This window comes from Juglans regia, chromosome 2 (genome assembly GCF_001411555.2).
Source record: "Juglans regia cultivar Chandler chromosome 2, Walnut 2.0, whole genome shotgun sequence".
Lineage (NCBI taxonomy): Eukaryota > Viridiplantae > Streptophyta > Magnoliopsida > Fagales > Juglandaceae > Juglans > Juglans regia.
Window position 1 is genome coordinate 29,418,255 of NC_049902.1, and position 18,422 is coordinate 29,436,676.

The 18,422-nt window shown below is 36.8% G+C and overlaps 2 protein-coding genes and 1 non-coding gene across 4 annotated transcripts; all 3 read right to left on the bottom strand.

The window, feature by feature from the left end:
• Positions 1 to 179: 179 nt before the first annotated feature.
• On the bottom strand, positions 180 to 7,651 carry LOC108987137. 2 transcript variants are annotated; one of them, XM_018959998.2, is made up of 12 exons: positions 7,100 to 7,651; positions 6,353 to 6,516; positions 6,061 to 6,138; positions 5,805 to 5,884; positions 5,337 to 5,421; positions 4,558 to 4,977; positions 3,757 to 3,864; positions 1,263 to 1,330; positions 1,018 to 1,105; positions 838 to 909; positions 707 to 760; positions 180 to 635 (listed from the first exon to the last, which is right to left on the bottom strand). In XM_018959998.2, exons 1-12 carry the CDS (start codon positions 7,530 to 7,532, stop codon positions 564 to 566), a joined length of 1,722 nt encoding a protein of 573 aa, XP_018815543.2. In that variant the 5' UTR covers positions 7,533 to 7,651; the 3' UTR covers positions 180 to 563. The 2 variants fall into 2 exon arrangements, with proteins under 2 accessions (XP_018815543.2, XP_018815544.2); XM_018959999.2 differs by lacking the exons at positions 5,337 to 5,421; positions 5,805 to 5,884 and having other exon boundaries at positions 7,100 to 7,650.
• Positions 7,652 to 7,725: 74 nt separating this feature from the next.
• TRNAA-CGC lies at positions 7,726 to 7,798 on the bottom strand. The gene has a single exon. It is a non-coding gene; the product is annotated as a tRNA-Ala (tRNA).
• A 4,827-nt stretch (positions 7,799 to 12,625) lies between these two features.
• Positions 12,626 to 16,861, bottom strand: LOC108987142. The gene is made up of 6 exons (XM_035687503.1): positions 16,646 to 16,861; positions 15,863 to 15,991; positions 15,665 to 15,754; positions 15,420 to 15,559; positions 13,591 to 13,645; positions 12,626 to 13,131 (listed from the first exon to the last, which is right to left on the bottom strand). Exons 2-6 carry the CDS (start codon positions 15,989 to 15,991, stop codon positions 12,949 to 12,951), a joined length of 597 nt encoding a protein of 198 aa, XP_035543396.1. The 5' UTR covers positions 16,646 to 16,861; the 3' UTR covers positions 12,626 to 12,948.
• Positions 16,862 to 18,422: the final 1,561 nt, after the last annotated feature.

The window sequence follows — 18,422 nt, forward strand, 5'->3', positions numbered from 1 at the left end:
CCTTGGTACGAAATGAGTCATGACTATTAACGGCTGCCTCAAACTAAACAAAGCATGATGATCCCCCCCTTCCCACGGAACATCAGAGTCGTTCATTTACATGCATTGCAATGGATAGCTACTATAGTCTATCTACACCCAAAAAACACAAAAAGAGAGAATTTACGACACTAAAGTGCGAAGTAGGTGGTCAATATGGAAATCTCAATAAAGAATAAAGCCAATTCAAAATTTACATCATAATGGCTTAATCCTCGAATAGCTTCTGCCCGAAATTCCAGGAACAGTCTTTAGCTGTGTGCAATAACCCAATACAGACCTTCTGATGCGACCATCCTACATTTCCACAATCTTGCATGGATGAAATTATTTTCCTGGCATGTTCATGGTGGTTGAACGTAGTACAATGTTTGGCATCGTTCAGGTAATATGTAAGGCGAATAGTGACTGCTCTTCGATTGATCCAAGCAAAAATTATCTTTTGGAGTGGAGACATCCAATGGATACAGCAATGCAGACAAGCCACGAGGAGGATACTTGAGGAAAATTGCCTACCATATGTGTTAAATCTGCTCGGCAGGTTGGGAAAGCAGTCTTTCTGCCTCGTCGTTTGCTTCAGCTTGTAGTCTCCATCTCTGCAAAGAAAACCAAATATCAATAAGACAAAAAAAAAAAAAAAATGTATTTCCAAGTGGAAAGAACATACCTCTTCAAGATTTTCTAGCTCCATTATTTGTTGTATCTGTTCTGCAATACTTTCCTATAAATAAGAATGATGGAGTTGGATTAGATTACAGTTTTCAGATCAAGTCATAGAAGTAGATAGGTTTTGCGCACCGCATTGCTTGCTGCTTCAGCAGCAAGTACATCAGAGTCCAATTCTACTTCGATTTCAATCATAGAAGAAATCTGAAAAAATGGATACATCAATTTATACTTTGGAAAAACAAAGTTTAATGAGATAATTAGTTGGGAGACTGGGGGTGGGGTTATGGTTTTTGTCATATAGGAACATACTCTTGCGAAGCTATCAATTAGTTCAATCAGTCCCGTAAGGGAGTTTTCCAAGCCTTCTCGCACTCTTTTGACTCTACTTTTTCGAGCGCTAAAATATAACCAAAAATAGTTCAGAGACCACACTTCAAATAACGGAGATCCCCAAACCTATACTACACTAACATTCAAATCAAATTCAAGAAATAATGAATCAAACACCTAGATTAAAATTATGCAAATAAAAAATAATGTTAGGAGGGTTTCACCGATAAGAAGGTTCTCCCACGGCAGAGATTTTGTTCTCCAGTTGGCACATCCGAGCCAACATCCAAACCTACACAGAAAACGAATGAATCTCTCAAATGGAACTTCAAGCTACTTCGGTGAAAAAGGATTTTAACCTTGCAGGATTCTCAATGAACCGAATTCAGAAGATTCCAGGAGGATGATAACAACTATTTTTGGTATTTTCTTCAACTATGAGTTGTTGGACATTTTCAATATATTTTAAGATCTATTACTAGTTTGAATGATTTTTCAAGCTCATAAGCTCTACCCAATTGCACCACCATCTTCAGATGGTGTTACATGAGACGCTGTATAAGTAAAATGTGAATAACGTTAAACTTTTGAGCACATATGTATTGAACAATTCAGTGCAGCTAAATTTTTTGTAGAGATTTTAATTTTACAAATATATTTAAAGCATCAAGAGTGGATGGACTTCATGTACATAATCTTGATATGCCTCCTAGTCTGTTTGGTCAAGATCTAAGACAAATGTCTCGTTTGTTTTCGCAAATGAGATGAGATGAGTTGAGATTAAAGTTAAAAGTTGAATAAAATATTGTTAGAATATACTTTTTTAATATTATTTTTGTTTTGAGATTTGAAAAAGTTGAATTGGTTATTTTATTTTGTGTGAGAATTTGTGAAAGTTGTAATGATTAGATGAGATGAGTTGAGTTGAGAGGAGTTATGAAAACAAACAAGGCCTAAGCTAATGAGCACTGTTTCACAATATAATTGCTTAACAGGAGGCATGTCTTTTAACCGGAGACATCCTTCATTTTTTAAAACCCAGCCATTTTTTTTTAATGTCAAACATGATTATGGAATACAAATTGGAATTGAAATGCATTTATTACAAGGCTTGCCAGGTGAGAAATTTGAGTAGGTTGGCAAGTATTTCGGATTGTCAGGTTTCTTCTTTGCCGATTAGTTACCTTGGGCTTCCTTTGGGGGCTACGTTCAAGGCCAGTACAGTTTGGGATGGGGTGTTGGAGAAGAAGGTAGAGAGAAGATTGGCAGGTTGGAAGATGTTGTATTTGTCAAAAGGGGGAAAATCACCCTTATTAAAAGTACATTGTCTACTTATTTTCTGCCTTTATTTCCCATTCCGATTGGTGTGGCAAACCGGTTGGAGAAGTTATTTCAAGATTTTTTGTGGGGAGGTATGGGGGAGGAAGCTAAGTTTCATTTGGGTAGTTGGGGTAGGATTTGTACTCCTTTGTCATGCGGTGGGTTGGGGTTTCGAAAGTTGAGTATTTTTAGTAAAGCATTACTAGGAAAGTGGTTGTGGAGGCATCATCAGGAGTGTGATTCTTTGTGGAGAGCTGTGATTGATTCTAAATGCGGGAGTGCATGGGGAGAAGGGGAGGGGGGTTGGAGTTCTAAGGAGGCAAGAGGTACTTTTGGTGTGGGGGTGTGGAAAGATATGAGGTTGGGATGCTTTTGTTAAACATGTTATTTTTGTGGTTGGGGACGGTTCTAGAATTCATTTTTGGCATGATCCATGGTGTGGTAGTAGGGCTCTTTGTGCTGTTTTTCCAGATTTTTTTCATATTTCTCAGAATCCGGATGCTTCTGTGGCCGACTTTTTGGCTTGTTCTAGTGGCTCTTCTCATTGGAATGTTCTATTCTCTAGAGCTGTGAATGATAGGGAAATGGGGGCTGTTTCTGAATTGTTTGGTTTATTGTATGCTACTCAGCTCGGGAGGGATTTGAGGGATAAGATGGTCTGGATATCTACTGATAACAAGAAGTTTCAGTTCGTTCTTGGTATAAGACACTGTCTAGGCCGAATGGGGTTCACTCTTTTCCTTGGAAGAGTATTTGGAAGAGTAAGGTGCCTTCAAAGGTTGCGTTCTTTGGCTGGTCTGCTTCTTTAGGGAGGATTTTTGACTTTGGATAATCTCAGGAAGCATGGATTAATTGTTTTGGATTGGTGTTTCTTATCAAGAAACCTGGTGAATCAGTGGATCATCTATTATTCCATTGTGATGTGACCAGGTTGTTACGGTATTAAGTGTTCAATAGGTGTGGTTTGGCTTGGGTGATGCCTAGGAGGGTGGTGGACCTTTGCTTGCTGGAGAGGTTTAAGGAGTAATGTGCAGATTGCTGCTGTTTGGAATATGATTCCTTTATGCCTTGTGTGGTGTATTTGGATTGAGAGGAATGGTTGATGCTTTGAAGATAAGGAACGCTCAGTGGATGAACTTAGATGTTTTTTCTTTAATTCCTTATTTCAGTGGGCCTTGGCTATTGTATTTAATGGAACTTAGTGTCAATGATATTCTTGTTTCTTTTTCTAGCTCCTGACTTGTAATAGGTTCAGTTTTTGTATACTTATGTACTTGGCTTTGCCTTGTTACTTCCCTCAATAAAATTTTTATTCATAAAAAAAAGGCTTGCCAGGGTGTACATGCAGATCATATTGAGATAAAAGTTGCAACGACAACAACTAGCATGGAATCATGCCTCTTTTTCAGCAGCTTCTCTTAGGCCCTTGATGCGAGTCTGGAGCACATCATATTGGGATAGAAGTTGCTGCTTGATAGCAATTGCATCCACAGATCTTTGAGGAAGCTGACATCAATGAAGAATGGGTAAATGAATTTTTTTAATACATTCCATTAGAAAAATCATTCCATTAGAAAAATCTAAGGTGGACAAAAATAAAGAGAAAAAAGCACATCAGAAAGGGAAATGAAAAAAAAAACAAGGGGAAATGAAACCATTTTAAAGGTTGTCTACACACTGATACCCCAGTTTACCGTCTGAAAAAGTGTTGCTAGCTTGATTTTAAATATGCAATAAACTGGTTGGTGCTATGCTCCATATGTTTCAACAGAATTGAAATCTGAGAAAGATGCGTATATTTGAAGGAATCCGCTACCCATGATTTGGGAAGGTTTAATGCTATATTTAAACTTATTTGCACAATATGATATGTAAGAGGTACACATGTACAGATTACAACTAAAAAGAATCATCTTTAGTCAAATTAAAGAATACTGAATTTCTATCACAAATATTGATGTTCTTTCACGACAAACATATAAGTAATATGGAGCAGTGTACTCCCATTTCTTTATCCACTTGTTTCAAATGCCAGATACAGGAAAAGGGGAAAGAAAAGCAGATACATATGAAACTAGAGATTATTAATGCCCTAAAGAGAATGAAAGAGCCAAATGGTGGCCTTCATAGAAACTCGAAATCTCAAGGACAAGAATCTGAGAGGGAAATGTGATATTTGACAAAATAAAACAAGCTTACTTGATTCAACTGGGGGAAAACAAAAGCATTTAGAGTAGCTCCCACAGCAAGTGATGCAACTACAGCAGTTGAAAGGAACTGGGGCAAGCTGGGGTCGATAATCCCAGAGGCAGCATCACCAGTGGCCAAGACAGCAAGAAGAGGAAAGAGGATGGATGGGTTAAGTAATGATGAGCTTCCTTCTTTTAGTGGAGCTCTTAACAATGGTGAGTCCCGGCCATCTTTGTGGTTGGTCAGACACAGAGGCTCCCCAGGGTAGAAATTGGGAGCTTTTGGACTGAATTTTAAGGGACCTACCTCCCTATAAATATTGGATGGAGCTGCTACAGCAATGGTAACCCTTTCTCCTTGTTGTGCTGGGAGATCAACAGTTTCTGTGGCAAATCTGTGCGTTCGTGCCATGCCTGAAGGAGTCTCTACCTGAGATTTGGAAGGGTAAAGTATTATCAAATGAGGTGTGGAGGGAAGAACAAGGCAAGTGCAGCTAAGGGTGTCATCGATGGGTATGATATTTTTTCAGATGTACTAGAGGGAGAAGCTCAAATGTTGTCGTCATATTGCACTGACAGTCTCTTGCATATTCGGTGATTGGCAATAAGTTCATGTACCAAAGAATTTCTGTTTTGGCTTAGCTTCTTGCAACTTGCAAATAAAAAGTAGGTAAGCAATGGGTCAGGCTTGCATGGGTATAATGACTAAAAGCAACACAATACACATGACTACCGATTTGAAAATTGGAAAGAATATCCAGTTAAACATTCTAAATTAAGAATCTATACCACGATAGAATGAACAGCAGAAGGACTACTTTGCTTCATTATTTGCAGTAATCTTAGCCCTCTTTTCCATGCTGGAACATCCACGCTGCGTTCGGCAGGAGGATATCCTTAGAAGCAGTGAAATATCCCAGGATTAACATCATGCACAACTATATTCTGTGATCAACATAGAATTAAAATGTGCCAACATACATAATGCTTATAATATTCCAAGAAATCATCTCATTTACAAGTGAATATGGCACCATATTCACTTTGAATTGAAAATAATGATTTATTGCCATCACAAATAAATGGAATCCAAATAAATTCCTGGCTATTGCCAGTGCTAACCTATGGAATACAAAATCCATTGTGTAAATTGAGTGATAGAATGGAAGCAATATAAACAAAAACAACAGCAGCACTAGAATTATGGAAACAAATTGATAAACTTTATAATAAATAAACAAACCAGATGGAACCAACCTTATTTCTTCTGACTCAATACTAACTATATCACCAGAAATAAGTTCGTACTGGTAGCGGCACTTTGCACAAGATACAATCTGCATAAAAGTACAGTGTGTACCTTAAACAAGTGCCATTCAGTTATCAACTCTTAGCATTATAGGTGCACAGCATGTGTGGCATGAGTAGAATTATTTTCTACCAACTATTCAATTCTGGGTATTCCCCCATAAAGTGAAAACCAGATCATTATTGAAGCTTTTCTGTCTATTACCTGAATACCATGTTGGGGTTGTGCAACAGCAACAGCTATCGCACAACTTGGACATCTCACAACCTTTCCAAAAGGGACCTGAAAAGCATCAATTGCAGACACGTCAAGTCAATGACATTACAGTCATGGACTTCTCCCATTTCCAGGCTACAAACAGGGGAAGGCCAGTTTTTTAGTTGAGTTAATAACAAGGATATTTCCAGTAGAATGCTAAATGCACTAGAGAGATGGGTGCAGCCAGCAATTATGAGTTAGGTAAGAGAAAAGCAAAAAAGAAAAAATAGATTCATACCTCCTCGCCAGGTGATACTCCCACTTGGCAAATATCTTCAATTATCCTAAGAGCATCTGAAACCCTCAATGACACTGCAAGACCCTGAACTAATGATGTGTAAACATGCACATCTGGTCTGGTCCACCTCCATCTCTCAACAAAAGGGGTGGTTTCATCAGTACCTGCCCGTGTATACTTATCAACAATGTAAAAAAATATAAATCATACAATAAGAGATACCATATGAAAATGCTGCAAACCCGAACGTGACATTTTGTACCGGAAATTCTGATAACAACCCGAATGCAACAAATATATTCTGTAATCCAGCAATATCATTTAGAGGGGCTCCAAGTCAGATAATAACGCAAGATGTGACTCCCAATTACCTTGGGACACATATAATGTATCAAGTACTATTTGTTAGAATATTAATTGAGCGATTAATTCACTCTTAAGCTTTTACGAAACTGGTTATCATGTATTGGAGCAAGTGACCCCTTTGATCTTACTCAATTCTACCTCCCATTTAAATTCACATTTTACATAAGGTTAGGCTTCTAGAAAAACTGGTAATATCACTACAAAATCAAGGCCAGAGCATCAGATATATATCAGCAGCAGCAAAACAGTACAGCCCTAAAGATCCGGAATCAATCAAAAACTTATTGTAAATTGAACAATCCAAGTAACAGCCGAAGCTTTCATTAAAGAATAAAAAGTATATATTTAACACAAGTTGTACAACATAAACCTCGTACGTACCATTATCGAAACTCGCACGCATGGCATAGAAAACGGATAAGGCCAACTCCGCATTGTTCCGCTCAAGCGCGGCCGATACAATCAAGCGACAATCGTTAACTTCCACAACACCTCCACTCCTCCCAGACTTGTCAGCAATAATCTCCAATGCTTCAGTGGCATCCTTAGCACCTGAGACCTTAGCAAGCAAGTCCCCGTCCAGCAGCTGCGAAACGAACGAGTCCTCAGACACCCCACTTTCGCTCTCACTCAGGGAGGCTCTAGTCTTGAGGGCCTTAGAGAAGCTAGCAAAAGTCAAGGAATTGGTGGGGCATAGTAAGAGAGGAAAGATAGAAGTGCTGTTGTTGTTGGGAAAGGTTTCAGAGACTTTGGGGAGGGAAGGAGAGGGGTAGGAGAAGAGAGAAAGCCAAGGGGAGCCCAAGTTGAGTGTCATTTTGGTGGGATTTGAGGTTGGAACGAAAGAGAAGCTGAACAGTGGCACAGTTTTGATGGCTTTGGTATATAGGTGTTGTTGGCAGTTTTTGAGGATAAAGTTTAGGAACGAGAGGCTGAGGACAAGTGGAGATATGGGGTGTCCGTCAGGTATGACTGTTTGTTTGTGTGCATGGTGGTGTTTTATCAAAAATTGGAGGTGCGGGGAATCGAACCCCGTGCCTCTCGCATGCGAAGCGAGCGCTCTACCATATGAGCTACACCCCCATTCATGTTAGTCTCTCTCATTTTAGTTATTCAGAATTAATCAACTGAATAGAATAATCTCAAATTTTAGCTCAGATATAAAACCAACACTTCAGAAATAGAATTGTTATTTGACATTTTTTTTTGGTGGGATATTGAATGATTAAAACGATAATTTAGAGGATTATATGAGTTCAATACAAGACCTGGTTGCAAAACTCAGCTTAGCTCAATTTAATTTTAAGTTGAATCTAACATCTAAACACTCAATTCTCAAATTACTAAACTCATCTTAACTCAAAACTTCCTTACACATGAGGCCCACAACCTTTTTTATCTTAACATATCTTTATATGTGAGACCCATTTCAACTTTCTATAAAAGTACTAAACTCATCTTAACATTCAAACACACTTTAAACTCAGTTTAGATAGACTTCATATTACTTCCTCCATTACTCAATTCATTACTATTCATAAAGAACTGAGCTTAACTTAGGCATATTCACCTGAGTAGACTCGACCCGAAAACTACTATTCCGACTCGACCCGAACCTATTATCCGATTAACCGAACCGGCTATATTACCCGATTAACTGAATTGGAAAATTTTGAAAATTATCCAATTAACCGATTTTATTTTATTTTTAATGTTGATATTGATATTGTTGATAATTGCCCACATAGTGTAAGCTAATTTCAATGGAGCAAGAGATGAGTGGAGTGTCCCTCATGACAAGTTATGAGTTCTCAGAGGCTAAGGAGCACAAGTATTGTGATATTTGCTTTAAGGTTTATGCGTCAGGCCAAGCTTTGCTGAAGAAACTGTGGCAATAATGCTTCAAATTTTAGTTATTTTCAAGGAAGAGACCAAAGAGATCAGATTTCCTAATTTGAGGTGAAGCTTCCCTTTGATGTTGGAAAGCTCATGGTGGGCTCCTCAACTAATTTTATGTGTTGATCTATGATAGTTGCAGTGTAGCTCACTTCCAAATTAATCATGATAACATATGAACATGAATAGTTTTGGTTAATCTTTTGATAAAATACCTTCCTGCTTTTGGTTCTACAAGTTAAAAAATAAACTATGTGCGTAAATGTAGGCTCTGGCAGAGAAGTCTAAGATAAACAAAAAGCAGCCGCCCAACAAATACTCATCAATAATATGTGTATCATGCAAAACCAATATGGTATAAAATGATCATAATGGTATTCATCCTGGCTATCATTTCCAAACTTATGTACTTGGTCCTACATGGGCATAATCCCAATTTACAAGACTAAAAAAAAATAAAAATTCTCATGTTACCTATGGGGACAAGTCAGAATAGCATAAATGAGTTTGAAATGAGACTTCACAACTTGTTTCCTAGTCTAGTGACAAATCTCACAACTCAATGAAGAACTTGGACTACCCACTTGCAAATGTAATTCAAGCATACAAATGGTATAAGATTCTCCTCTTATCAAGCATATTTGAAGCAGTCAGCATATATGGGAAACAATCAAATAAGGAATTTCAATAATCACTGTGAGTTAGTAAGGAAAATTCAAGTAATTTTCAATCGACCTCATTTAAAATATTCATCATCATCTCTACACGAAAAAAAAATTATGTTAAAAATATAATTAATTGAAAGGACTATATGAAAATATTCTTCAAATATGAATCTTACCAGTATCTAACTTGTAGCTTTCCGCATCTTCCATTACATCTTGGGAGTCATAATTAACGAAAGGAACCATCAACCAATTTTGTGTGCAGATAAGAGCTTCAACTGTTGCAGGGGCGAATGAACTACGAAATGAATCTAAGACACGACCTCCAACGCTAAATGTCGACTCAGAAGCAACAATAGATATGAGAATAACTAACACATCTTGAGCTATATTGGCAAGGATCGAAAAATTGATTGAATTCATCTTTCACCACATTAAAATATCAAAGTTGGGTGTCAATCCTTCAAGGCTCCCCATAAAATATCGATCCAACTCTGATTTGGACTCTACGACAACCTTTGAGGCTTGATACTCCCAATACCTAGTATAAATATCCTCCGCATTATAAGACGTTGTGTTGTTTTGACTCTCATCAACACTTGAACCTACATTGGATTTTGAATATTGTTTATACATCCGCTCAATCATCCTCTTTAATTTTGTAACAAGTTCGGACGCTCGCTCATGGTTAAGAAAATCTGTAAATCAAAACTCCAAAACTTCCAACTTGGGGCACGGATCAAGCACAGCCGCAATAAATAAGATTTTGTTTACTTTCTCGAAATCTCTTCAATACTTGTCATATTTCAATAGCATCCTCTTCGACATAATTGTTGACATAATTTTCATCACCCACAGAAAAATTGATCAAATGGTTATAGATTGAAACTATTTCTCTAATGAACAAATGTGAAGTTGCATAAGTTGAGCCTGAAATCCGCAAGGTGATATCATAAAAAATCTGCAAAAATTGTACAAAAATCTTGACGATTTTCCAATCATCTAAAGTTGGTGGTCCTTCTCCAACCTCATGTAAATGCGGACCAAACTGATTGTCTCATCTTGCATCACCTCAAAAGCCGCATAATAATTGAGAGCCGCACTCAACATCAGATATGTTGAGTTCCACCTGGTTTGAACATCAAGAGAAAGAAGCGCACCACCCAAGAAATTTTGTCTCTCCGCGCATGAATTGAAATTTTCAAGTCTTGCAAGAGAAGACTTTATATATTTTACCGCATTTCGAATATTCACAATTGATCTATCAATTTCTTTTAAGTCATCATGAATAATAAGATTCAAAATATGTGCATAACATCTTATGTGCATAAGGTCATTGTCTAGTTCCAAACAATCTCTAATTTTAGTAATCTTCCTCAAATAATCAATGTCAGTAGTATTAGAGGATGCATTGTCTACTGTGATTGTAAATATATTTTTTATGCCCCATTTGTATAGATGACTCGATCTCTCTTCCTATTATTGTCCCTTTATGATTAGGAACTTTCATAAAGCCTATAATTCTTTTATGCAAAATCCAATCATCATCAATAAAATGGAATGTTATGCACATATAGTTAAGATTTTGCACTGATGTCCACATGTCAGTAGTAATGCAAATTTTATAATTAGATGCCATGAATATGCCCTTTAACTTGTCTTTTTCTGACAAGTACATTTTCATACAATCTCGCATAATAGTAATGTGAGAGGGGATTGAAAATCTAGGCTCAACTGCCGCCATAAAGTCTTTAAATTCCTGTTTTGTAGAAATGGTAGCTCATCTACAATTATCATTTTAGCTACCGCCAACCTTATTTTCTACTCATTATACTTGGCAATTCTAAAACTAAGACTGATAGATGTACTATTCACCCCATCCCTCCTAGGTCCGGTCGTTTTTTATTAGGGGTTATCTCTTCCAATCCTAGTCTCAATAAAGGCATTACATGTGTCAATATAATATCTCAAGGATGAAGTTCCTTATTTTTTAGAATGATATAATAAAGTTTTACCACAATAATTGCATGCTGCTCTTTGGTCATTGGAATCTTCATTCTCAATCTTAAAAAAATGAAGCCATACATCTGATCTACCCTGAGATCTTTTGATAGGAGGGCGAACATGAGAATGAGTAGTTGCAGGGAAAGAGCTATCCAAATGAATTATACTAGGGATTGATTCAGACCCTGACGAAGACATAATAGCATTAGGCTCCATAAATGCAATTTGAGATAAATAAAGCATCATTAATATATATATATATATATCAATATATATCAACAAACTGGGAATAAGAACATCCATGACAATTATATCAATCAAATCCTAAATGCAGATCACTGATCTCTTGAACAACAACCAAATATCATTTAGGTTGATGCAGTGAATCTATATTATCACACATTCTGTGTTATTACATGCTTCCTTTTAGTTTATAGATGAACGGTCTCTATAAAATATGTTGACGTTTTTCTTCTCCCTTCTACTCAGCCACGAAATAGAAAGCAGAGAATCACGAAGAAAATAGAAAACCCATAATACCCAAAAGTTCAACAACCAAAATCAACCCAAACTGAAGAACCATAACGGTTCAAATCATCCATAGCTTCTGTCCAAGAGAGAGATTGAGACACCGAGAGTGAGAGCGCAGAGTGCGAGAGGGTTGAGTTATGAGGAGAGAGTGTCTGAGAGACTGAGAGTGAGAAAGAAATGCTGAAATGCCCGAGTGGATGTTCGAGAGAGAGATTGAGAGACCGAGAGTGAGACTGAGGGCAGAGTGCGAGAGGGCTGCCAACTAAGTTCTAAACTTCTAAGAGGAGAGTGTTTGAGAAACAAAGTGAGAAAGAAATGCTGACTGTTGAGAGCTTGAGATTGCTGAAGGAAGCTGGAAGTACCCGAGTCTGGAAGAAAGTCATTGATAAAAGAAAACAAAAATGATGTTTTTACAATAAATACGGTTAGCAGATATTAACCGATTTAACAGAGTGATTTCGGAAGCCAAATAGAATTCTTCCGTTTCACACCCGTTTACTTTCGGGTCGGGTAATTTGGCTCGGGTAATTCGTAAGTAAGCTTTGGGTTGGGTAAATGGCTTAAATGTGCATCCTTAGCTCAACTCAACATCTAAACACATCTTAAAGGATTGAGAGAGTTCCCAACTCACCTTTACAAGGCAAACTCTCAAGAAGTGCAGCATCCTTGGAAGCAGAATTTCCATTGAACATGGTTCCTTCTTTCATCGTGCAGTTTCTAAACCTATTTAACACTGGAAAGGTAACGGGGCTATCACCTACTGGATCTATCAAACCCAGGCAAACGACACAGAGAAATAGACTGCAAACGGTCAAAACGAACAGGCCAAAATCTTATATTCAAAAGAGAGAGACGGCAATGAAATCAAGCAAAGGATCCACATTCCGTTAAAAAGTGATATACATTAACAGTGCAAGGCAAGCCCAAAAGGAATTACAAATCACCCATCGTCAAGATGTTATAGGAAATGGTAGTACAAGAAATTGAAAAAGAGGACGGCCCTAGATTCTGCACTCGGGCACTCTCGGCTATTCCAACTCGGATCAACTGGACGTGCAGGCAGACCCAGTATACATGACCACCATGACTTGTCTTTTCACAGCAAGATATCCGTTCCAGCTGTCAAAGTAATTTGAATTAGTTGCTCCCTTGGCCTCTTGCCCATGGGGGTCTTCGCAGGGCACCACCGTTACGTTGTGCAACATTGTTCTGCTGTGACATGATCTTCATCCTTTGCTCCTTCATGTTTGCAAACAGTGAGTCCAGCGTAGACCTCTGCTTCGGTGCTGCATTTCCCTCCTGCGGCTGCATGAGCTGTGACTGCACATACAACATATAAATCTCGTCAACACAAAAGACTTTGCATAGCATGATGAACGGTGAGATTAATAGCCACATAGCACTCAGATGAATGACCTGAGTCCTTGCAAAATCCATTACATCGTAAAAATGTATAACTACTCCAAAGAAGCCACTAACATCCTTCTTGTTGATAATATAAGGTTATATTATATCTTTATTGGCTTAAGTGGGATGATATGAAAGAAAAGGTATTATTATGTTCTCTCCCCAAATATCATTTACTTAGAAAACGAAGTATTGGAAGACCACCTACAATAATCATTCTCCTGTATGCCAAACAATGGAAATAAAGAATATTTAGCTTTTCTTCTTTTCTTCAGTGTAGTACAACAACTAACGCTTGCTAATCCTACTTAACAATGTCATATAAATCACTTTCAAGGAGAGGAAGTCCTAGGCAGCATCATAAAAGAATACCTTAGCAGAAGAGCCTCCATTTGGAGCCCTCCTGGGGACCACTGGAGCACCACCCCTGCACCGAGAGATAGAAATAATGATTGGATAGCTTAAACAGGACATATCATCATGAGGCAATACCAACGAGGTAGAATTCAGAACGCACTGTACCAAATACGGATGATTAATAATTATACCACCACCCTCAGATTTATGTTCACTCAATTGAGTCTAGTGACTTACCATCATGTCTTATAGCCAACTAACAGAATGCTAATACAAACCATTTCAGAAAAAAGTAGTCGCTTCAAGAAAGTGACACCTGCAGTACCAATTCTTCTATACAACAGCCCTTACCAATAAGGGCACGATCTAGAGTTCAGACCTCACACAATGGTCAAGCGGAAAGGAAAAGTAAAACAATCACAAGGAAGCAGGACTTGAAAAACCACAGTGGCTCGTTCAGCATTTAGTTCAATAAATAGAAGACTCTGCTGAGGAACGTCCAAATCTGATATCTTGAAAACTCTTTGTTTGCATCACTCACGGTAACTATTGCCGAACAATGAGTATCCAATTTCCACACCTAGTAAAACTAGGATAAAACAAAACTACATTGCCAACACAGCTGCCAACCACTAAAGAATTTGAAAATAAATAACATGAGCACAACTCTACTCCTTGACATTCAGCTATCCAAACTCCCAATATCCCAAGCGGGAAATTCACTCTACAAAAACCTGAAACACGTGACTTGTGTTTAGTTGACCCATAAATATCCATTTTAGTTGCATCCCATGGGACAAAACAGATGACAACCCAATCACCCAAGTAGCTGGCAAGAAAGAACAAGAAAAGCGGAGATGAGGTGTCAGTCCAATGGACTAGAAAACCCAGACAAGTTCCAAAATGCAGAAATCTCCAGATTAAGAGGCCTTAAGACTGAAGGGTGTCGATCCCACAGCAGTATCTTCCAAGAAAAATTATCAGTGTATGAAGGCCAACAATGCTTCAGGGATGGAGGACCAGAGCAAAATGTATGGACCAGCACAACCTATCACACCTCAAGAATGAACAATGACAGATCAAGGAAAAGCAGCAGGTCTTGCCATGGATCATATGGAAGAATACCAATACATGCGACGAGATGACTGAAAGCTTCGGATAGGCTATAGAAAGATAGAGACTGCTGCATTGAATTCAATTACTAGAAAACATCCACAACGCCACAAATCATGTAAATTTTTTGAAGCAATGAGCCACTTAAAATGCAGAATGTTAACTTGTCAGTGCAAATGTGATAGCTTTCTTCGCATAATACAGTTGCGTGAACTTCCATATCACACTTGATTTCACATTTTCATCAACCCATCTTCATCCAGTCATGTCCCTTTTTATCACTTATAATCCACTGCTTCAACAGCCAATCCAAATAACAAACCTCCGATTTTCGAACAAGCATATCCAAAATCAAATTAGACATGCACTACTCAACTACAACTTCCTTTGCGCACCACATAAACAAAGGTTATGATGCAAGCCAGCTATAAAGGCTGGCATGACAGAAGCCATCAACAGTTGAAAATATTCCCAAATTGGCTGATTCCCACTGAAACAAATCATTTGCAGGACTTCCATGACACTATTTGATTTGGTAAACATTAATGGGAAGCTGATCAATACTACAGAAGAATCATGATTTACCCAATTACCTGGAACAATTCCACAATTAAATAATGCCATTAGATGGTAATTGTGGCTACCAACACCAGAATTGAGGTTCAAACCATACTACCCAAAAAATCCAATTTGTATATGGAAGAAATAAATAGAACTGTCAGATGAAAGACCTTGATTTGTTCCAATTAGCCACCCTGTTACGACTGAAATTTCTATTACGAAGCGTAGCAGCTGCAGCCTTCCGTGCAACCTCAATTGCCAGAGGAAAATGGTTCCCCTGGAAATTCGACCTTCTCTGTGCCAAGACCCCCTGCTTACCATATTTAATTTAGACAAAGAAACATGAGATCGCAAATAGCATGCGTAAACATGAGCAAGTAATGCAATTTAGCAGCAACTGTTGGCTGTCGCAGACCTGTCTAAGGGAGGATCTTGTGTCCATAAAACGTTTCACCTTCATATATTTATCCTGAGCAAGAGTATTTGAAGATCTCTGACTCTTGTTCTGCATGGACATATCATTCATATATCACAAAAACAACCAAATACATACAGCTTTAATGACCATAAAATCATGAGTTGGTAAGCACACTTCATAGCGTGTAAATCTTACTGGAACCCTTCGTGGCTTCTTAGCCTTAGTTTTGGTGTTTTTAGACATTTTGATAATGTCTTCTAATGCCATATCCATTTTCTTCTCTGTAAGAGCAATTGCCTCCGTTGTAAGAGGTTTAGCAGCCATCTGAAAGAGAGTATGCAGCTCAGTCACAAAAGATAAACTAACAAATCAAAGTAATGTGGCAATCATATTAACAAATAGCCAATAAATTAAATGAAATATTAATGGAGATCACATAAACCAAAGCCCAAAAAAAAAAAAAATCCCCCTTTCAGACTCTCTCATTCAAAAACAATAAATTATCTCCACAAATATTAACCATAAGGTACATAGAAAATTCATCATAACGTTTCAATTAAACCAAGCAGAATAGCTGTTTTAATCCTTCTTTGCCTATAAAAAATAGCCATTTTAACCAATTATCAAAATTATCAATTATTGACTTGTAAAAACCGAGAATATTTCTCGAGTATCTAAATACTGATTAAGCCTAAAAATTAAGCACCAATTAAATTAATTAAAAAAAAGATCATATAAAACAAGCAATATACTCGAATCTCATACAATTTGCCCCGCTTTTCAACCATAGAGAACCTAACGCTCCACTGCAGCCAAACCTAAACAATCTAGATACGCTGAATTGAATGTTCCATGCGAATGCTAAGTCAAGATTAGAACTTTAACATCTTGATCCCACGTTTTCTCACCAAGCAAATAGATAATTTGCACGTGCAATTATGGCAAAAACAAAAAGAGAAACATAAAAAACTAACCCACCTCTTTGAGAGCAGAAGTCCAAAGGAAATCCTGATCGATGAAGGAGATGCCAAGCGAAATATAGGGCTTGGTTTCGAGAACGCCGATAACTCCTGAGTGTCGCGAAAACACAGATGCTTCGAGAAGAAGATACTGTTCGTATGTATGCAGCGAAACCGCGTATTTGTATGATGCGGATTGCGGTGTGAGCGAGAGTCGGATTTCAAAAGGCGAAAATAAAATGATTTCTCGTGACTTAACCGTATTTTATAATTTGGTTTGGAGTCCGCTTCGCTGGATAGGTCGCGGATAACGCGTGACCATAAGAATATGAAAAATTCTGGTTTATATACTTATATGATTTATTATTTTTATTTTTTTATTTAAATATATATATTGATATATGTGTAGTATATATTTAAACACACATATATATATATAAATATATATTTAAATAGAATAATAAATTACATGTCGATGTGTGGTATGGAATGATAAGTAACATTTCTATAAGAATATTGAAAAATTTTAATTATCATTCTCACACCACACACTAACATATAATTTGTCATTTTTATCATTCTATTTAAATAGATTCATGTGATTAGTAAACATTATGTGTGCTTAAATATAATAATAAAAATGATAAATTACATATTGGTGTATGGTGTAGAAATGATGAGTAGCATTTCTTAATAATACTTTATATTATATTTTGAGTTAATTGTAAGATTATTATTTAAATTTTCATCTTTTTTTTTTTTTCTAATTTGAGATTTTAGCTTATAGTTTTTATAAATTTTTTATATAAATTTCTATAAATTCGTAATATTATCTCCATAAAAGAATTACAGCATAGTTATTATGTGATATCAATATATCATGTGTTAACCTTTAATCGATTGATGTGGATATTAATACCATGTGGCCTCCCATTAATTTTGCAAAAGTCGAAAACTACAGTCTCGAAATACAAAAACGTTATTATTCAAGTACTTATTTTGCAATTAACCATATTAACTTTTATTATTATTATTATTATCTAAATTACAATGAGAATTCATACTGCATATGGACTAGAGAATTCACAAAGTAATTTTATGATTTAAAATTATAAAAAAAGTACTTGAATAAAAATATTAATGAGCATTTTCATCCATGTGATAGCATAGAAATGAACATCATTACGGTTATGATGAATTTGATAATTACAACTACCTTATATTTCCTATAATCACAATTCGAGTTAGAATGATGAAATTCAACTTGACAAGACAAACTAGTGTTCATACTCTACTACAATTTGACTCAAATTCACTTGTTGATGTTAAAGAAACCAATCCGACTGCAGTGACGAGGTGGCTTTTCTGTTCTATAATTAAAAATTTCGATTCCGTACATCACACTCTCAAAAGTTTTTCATATACGGAACTGAGTAAGTCACTGACTTCGTCAAGAATTGTGGCTCCAAAGAATTTTGCACCTGTGAAGTTTACAATTGAAGTACTTGCTTGTTGTTCCGTTTGAATCTCTTTAAAAATTATTTTTAAGGAAAAGATGTAGGTTGGTAATTTTATATAAAGTGTTTTTACCAATTAAAGACGGCTAAAAAGTCACTTTTCACAAAACTCTAAAGATATTTGAAGCTTTTATGGATACACGTTTCCAGAGATATTTGGACAATTATCCCTACCCCGTGTAGCTTAGGTGTGTTGAAATGAGTTGAATTAAGATGATAAAATATTATTAGAATATTATTTTTTAATATTATTATTATTTTAAAATTTAAAAAAATTAA

Excerpts from the sequence above, each read along its gene's own strand:
- LOC108987142 (XM_035687503.1), bottom strand. The coding sequence starts at position 15,991 with ATGGCTGCTAAACCTCTTACAACGGAGGCAATTGCTCTTACAGAGAAG. Across the intron at positions 15,755-15,862 it reads AGAAGCCACGAAGGGTTCCA|AACAAGAGTCAGAGATCTTC; the intron begins GTAAGATTTACA and ends ATGTCCATGCAG. Across the intron at positions 13,132-13,590 it reads ATGGAGGCTCTTCTGCTAAG|TCACAGCTCATGCAGCCGCA; the intron begins GTATTCTTTTAT and ends TTGTATGTGCAG.
- LOC108987137 (XM_018959998.2), bottom strand. The coding sequence starts at position 7,532 with ATGACACTCAACTTGGGCTCCCCTTGGCTTTCTCTCTTCTCCTACCCC. Across the intron at positions 1,331-3,756 it reads GAGAAGCTGCTGAAAAAGAG|GTTTGGATGTTGGCTCGGAT; the intron begins GCATGATTCCAT and ends TTTTCTGTGTAG. Across the intron at positions 761-837 it reads CTGAAGCAGCAAGCAATGCG|GAAAGTATTGCAGAACAGAT; the intron begins GTGCGCAAAACC and ends TCTTATTTATAG.